A 5,964-nucleotide genomic window follows, 5' to 3' on the forward strand; every position below is an offset into this window, starting at 1 on the left:
GTCCTCTTGTTAATGAGACACTGATAAAACTGCAAGTTGACAAAGATTTACTTTAAGGCTGTTATGGTGATAATAATACTACTAATAATAATGTAAATAATAGAATTACGTGAACCTCTCGATGTTAGAGTAATTATTTCGTAACGAAAACATAACATCAGGAAAATACATTTCCTCGTCTTAAATAACAACTTCCAAACTGAAATATCGATCTCTTGTTTATGGAAACCTATGATTGACTGTTACATGTGATATAAAGGAAATTAACTTGTAAAATGAGTGTGAAGTGGCGTAATTAATTCGTCAAAAGGAAACCGATTGAATAATACCACATTAATTGGCTTTCTTTTGCCTTAGTTAATGTTGTCCTCTTGTTAATGAGACACTGATAAAACTGCAAGTTGACAAAGATTTACTTTACGGTTATAATAATAATTATAGTTATGCTGACGTGGACCAGCGATTTTTGAGATGAGCGAGAGAAGTCGGTTACACAGAACACAGTATTTTGCGACATACATGAAAGGCAAAGTCGCTCTTGGCCGGACTTGAACTTAGGACTTTAGGCCAAAGTAGACTTAGCCTTTAATTCCTTTCGAGGTGAATAAAATAACAACGACAACAACGACGATGATGACCTTTTTAAATTTAGGCACAATTCCTGAAATTTAATGGGAGGGCGTAAGTCGATTCCATGGACCCCCCCCCCCAGTGCTGCAGTGCTTTTTATTTTATTTACTTCGAAAGGATGAAAGGCAAAGTGAACCTCGGATTAAAATGCTGTTAAGTATTTTGTCCGGCATGCCAACGATTTTCCCAGTATATAATAGAATTATGTGAACTCGAGCTGGCAGAAACGTTAGCACGCTGGGCGAAATGCTTAGCGGTATTTCGTCTGCAGCTACGTTCTGAGTTCAAATTCCGCCGAGATCGACTTTTGAATTTTGAATTACTGTGTCTTTTAACTATCCTCTTCATCTTAATGCTTCTTTTCCTGTTTCAGAATATTACATCCTGTTCACATAAAAGAAATTTCTTCATTCAGATGTGCCTCTGATATTTTTATTAACTTTCATTAACTAAAGGAAGACGATATATTTATAAGGAGCTTTCATCAATACATCAAAGTGTTTATGTAAATGAAATCTGTGAAAAGAAACAGCAAAATATTTCTTCTGGATGTTGGAATTAACAGCAATATTTTCTTGTCTTCGCTGTCTGGAATATAGAAGAGATGATTGTTTTACAGGTTAATTAAACTTGGATAACTTTACAAAAGAGTTGACAGTTTTCATCTGCTGTTTTGGATATCAAGCGAAATCACAGATGAAAGAAGCATAGCATTAAATTATACTCTGAAAATAGCAACACAAATATATTCATAGAAATGAGAAAAATAATATCATTGTAACATAACATGTACGACAAATTATTCTCTCATAATGAATAATTTAACTAAACCCAAAACCTCTGATACAGGGGAGAAGCCATATCATTGTGATGTTTGTTGTAAATCATTCACTGAAGAAAGAGACTTAACTAAACACAAGTGCATTCAGAGAGAAGAGAAGCCATATCGATGTGATGTTTGTGGTAAATCATTCTCTCAAAGTGGTCACTTGACCAGTCACGTACGTACACATACAGGAGAGAAGCCATATCATTGCAATACCTGTGGCAAATCATTCTCCCGTAGTAGTCACTTGACTAGTCACATACGTATTCATACTGGGGAAAAACCATATGACTGTGATATTTGTGGTAAATCATTGTCTTCTAATAGTCACTTGACCAGGCACAAACGTACTCATACTGGGGAAAAACCATATCAGTGTGATATCTGTGGTAAATCATTTTCTGAAAATAGCACTTTATCTAGTCACAAACGTATACACACAGGAGAGAAGCCATATCATTGTGATATCTGTGGTAAATCATTTTCTGAAAATAGTAATTTGACTAATCACAAACGTATTCATACTGGGGAAAAACCATATCAGTGTGATACCTGTGGTAAATTATTTTCTGAATCTGGTCACTTGAAATCACACAAACGTATTCATACAGGTGAGAAGCCATATTATTGTGATATCTGTGGTAAATCATTTTGTCAGAGCAGTGAGTTATCAGTACACAAACGTATTCATAAAGGTGGTAAGCCATATCATTGTGATACCTGTGGTAAGTCATTCTCTCAAAAACGCCACTTAATTATACATATGAGGATCCACACACGAGTTTAACCATATGAATATTATAATTTATTACATGACAACAATTATGGCATAGTTTTTTTTTCCTTTTCAAATTTGACATTATCAACTTCAATTTCTTCAATATCAACATCAAATTCATGAATATCAACCTGAATAACGTGTATATTATTCTCTCATAATGAATAATTTAACTAAACCAAAAAAACTCTGATACAGGAGAGAAGCCATATCGTTGTGATGTTTGTTGTAAATCATTCACTGAAGGAAGAGACTTAACTAAACACAAATGCATTCAGAGAGAAGAGAAGCCATATCGATGTGATGTTTGTTGTAAATCATTCACTGAAGGAAGAGACTTAACTAAACACAAATGCATTCAGAGAGAAGAGAAGCCATATCGATGTGATGTTTGTGGTAAATCGTATATGGAAATAGATCAACACTAAACTAACTTTGGTTTCTAGAGATGATTGTGCTGGATTTTTGAGGAATTTGTCATGGGAGAATAAAGAATAAAAGGTTAAGCTGACATTGATATTGTCTTTGTTGTGTTTTCATCATCATCATCGTCACCTTGTAACAATTTTTTCCATGCTGGCATGGGCAGGACAGTGTGACATGAGCTGGAAAGCCATAGTGCTGCACTTGTTCCAGTCTGATTCAGCTGGTTTTTTTTTTTTTTTTCCTTTTGGTTGTATGCCCTTCCTAACCCTAACCAGTTTACAATGTGGGCTGTGTGCTTTATATACATAAATATATATGTATGTATACAAAAATAAGAGGAACGACCAGCAAAAGTGGACTCCTATATGCTAGAAATAGATGCCGAATCATCTAACCACGAAGAATATGTTCTTAGTAAAAATTTGTTGTCTCGCTAAATTTTTATTGAGAACATATTCTTCGTGGTTAGATGATTCGGCATCTATTTCTAGCATATAGGAGTCCACTTTTGCTGGTCATTCCTCTTATTTTTGTATGTAATATAATTTTAATCTTTGGATGTTTTTAAATATGCTAGACCACTGGTTTTAATTGATTAATATCAATTTCTACCCTTATTAATAAATTTTATATATGTATGTATGCATACATATATAAAGGACAACAGGTAACATATATTCGTATATACATACATGCAAACATACGTACATATATATATTATATTATCTGCATCAATATGATCCATCTCACCCATTCAAGCCTAGAATAGAAAAGTGTTTGTTAAAATGATGACAATAGTGATGACCTTGTTCAGTAGAGGAACTTTTACACAGGTTACAGAAACTGCTGGAAATAGCAGCCAAATATTTCTGAAATATCAAATTAAGGATATTGAACCATGTAGATGCTTTCAGGCAAATGTTTTGCCCTGGGCCAACTGAAGCCTTGTGAGGGTATTTGGTACATGTAAAGTATATCATTTATACAATTATGTGTATGTTTGTCCTCTTCTCCAACACACAGCGCTCAACTATGGGTGTTAGTCTGTTTATATTTGTGTGACTTAGTGGTAGGGCAAATGGACTTGATAGAATATGTAGCAAACTTAAATATAAGGCGTAGGAGCGGCTGTGTGGTAAGTAGCTTGCTTACCAACCACATGGTTCTGGGTTCAGTCCCACTGCGTGGCACCTTGGGCAAATGTCTTCTACTATTGTCTCGGGCCGACCAAAGCCTGGAATTAACATGCAAATGGCTGAGTACTCCACAGATGACATGTTGACTCTTAACATAGTCATCAGGGAGATATGGCATGACACAGTGTGAGAAAACTAGCCCTTTGAATTACAGGTTAAATTCATTTTTCCTCCCTGAGTGGACTGATGCAAAGTGAAATAAAATAGCTTGGAGACTCGATGCGCCAGTGTGTATCGAACTCACAATTTTACAATCGTGAGTCAAACACCTTAACCACTAAGCCATGCCACTTCACAGGTGAAAGAAAAGAAAAGAAAGAAAAAAGAGAGAAAGAGATAAATTATTAAAGAAATGTAGAACCGATTCATCTATATATAGAATGTTGTAAAAGTTACAATGTCTCAATGGATTCTGACCCATGCAGACATACAAATTATATGGATAAAAGTGTTGGTGTAATATTTGCAATGTTCAATTATTATGTCATTTAACTATAGTCTTACTGCCTTTTTTCCTATTTCAGAATATCATTCCGTGTTGATGCAAAAGAAACTTCTTCATTCAGATGTGCCTCTGATATTTTTATTGACTTTCATCGATTAAAGGAAGACGATATATTTATAAGCCACAATCATCAATGCATCAAACTCTTTATATAAATGAAATCTTTGACGAATAATGGGAAAAAATTTCTTCTGGACAATGCAATTAACAGCAACATTTCTTTGTCTGGAATGTAGAGATGATGATGAATTTACAGGTTAAGTTTGGGTAACTTTACAAAAGAGTTAACCAATTTATATCTTCTGTTTTAGATATTAAGTAAGAACACTGATGAAAGAAACATAACATTTAATTATTCTCTGACGCATTTGAATGCAAACGTTCATATAAATTAAAAAGACACTATCCTTGTGATATGTATAAAAAATTATTCTCTCATAATGAATAATTTAACTAAACCAAAAATCACTGATAGAAGAGAGAAGCCATATCACTGTGATATCTGTGGTAAATCATTTTCTCACAATAGTCTTTTGGCTCGTCACAAACGGGTTCATACAGGAGAGAAGCCATATCATTGTGACATCTGTGGTAAGTCATTCTCTAGAAATGGTCATTTGAGTAGGCACAAACGTAAGCATACTGGTGAAAAACCATATCAGTGTGATATCTGTGGTAAATCATTTTCTGAAAAGAGCACTTTAACCCGTCACAAATTTATTCATACAGGGGAAAAGCCACATTGGTGTGATATCTGTGGTAAATCATTTTCTCAAAGTGGTGACTTGATTAGTCACAAACGTACTCATACAGGTGAGAAGCCATTTCATTGTAATATATGCGGTAAATCATTCTCTGCAGGTGGTGACTTAACTAAACACAACCTTACACATACAGGAGAGAAGCCATATCATTGTGATATTTGCGGTAAAGCATTTTCTGGACATAGCACTTTAAATGGTCACAAACGTATTCATACAGGAGAGAAGCCATATCATTGTGATATCTGTGGTAAATCATTCTCCAGAAATAGTTATTTGACTGGTCACAAACTTATTCATACTGGGGAAAAACCATATCAGTGTGATATATGTGGTAAATCATTTTCCCAGAATTCTACTTTAATTGGGCACAAACGTATTCATACAGGAGAGAAGCCATATCATTGTGATATCTGTGGTGAATCATTCTCTGAAAGTGGCAATTTAACCAGACACAAGCGCATTCATACAGGAGAGAAGCCATATCATTGTGATTTCTGTAGCGAGTCATTCTTTCGAAAAGGCCACTTAAGTAAACATCTGAATATTCATACATAGGTGTGACAGTATCAATATCAAAATTTATTACAAAAAACAACGGTTATGAATATTTTGTCTGCTAAAAGACAGGGTTTATTCCTCTTCAAGCTTGATGTTATCAACTTCAGTTTCATCAATATCAATATGAGATTCATGAAAATCAACCTTAATATCATGTATGTAATTAAATATATCAACACAGCAATGACTTTGATTTCTGAGGATGATTGTGCTGGATTTTTGAGAAATTTGTTCTGAGAGATTAAAGGAATGGGAATAATGAATAAAAGTTTTAAGTGACA

General features: G+C 34.3%; 1 protein-coding gene across 1 annotated transcript in view; it reads left to right on the plus strand.

Moving 5' to 3' along the window:
* Positions 1 to 5,964, plus strand: part of LOC106880337 (zinc finger protein 271) — an 11,030-nt gene extending 5,066 nt beyond the window's left edge. The window contains exons 2-3 of the mRNA XM_052978033.1: positions 1,004 to 2,154; positions 4,842 to 5,964. Coding sequence (XP_052833993.1) covers positions 1,443 to 2,154; positions 4,842 to 5,680 — 1,551 coding nt within the window. The 5' untranslated portion in view covers positions 1,004 to 1,442 and the 3' untranslated portion in view covers positions 5,681 to 5,964. The remainder of the gene's footprint in view (positions 1 to 1,003; positions 2,155 to 4,841) is intronic.

Source organism: Octopus bimaculoides, chromosome 29 (assembly GCF_001194135.2).
Source record: "Octopus bimaculoides isolate UCB-OBI-ISO-001 chromosome 29, ASM119413v2, whole genome shotgun sequence".
Classification (NCBI taxonomy): Eukaryota; Metazoa; Mollusca; class Cephalopoda; order Octopoda; family Octopodidae; genus Octopus; species Octopus bimaculoides.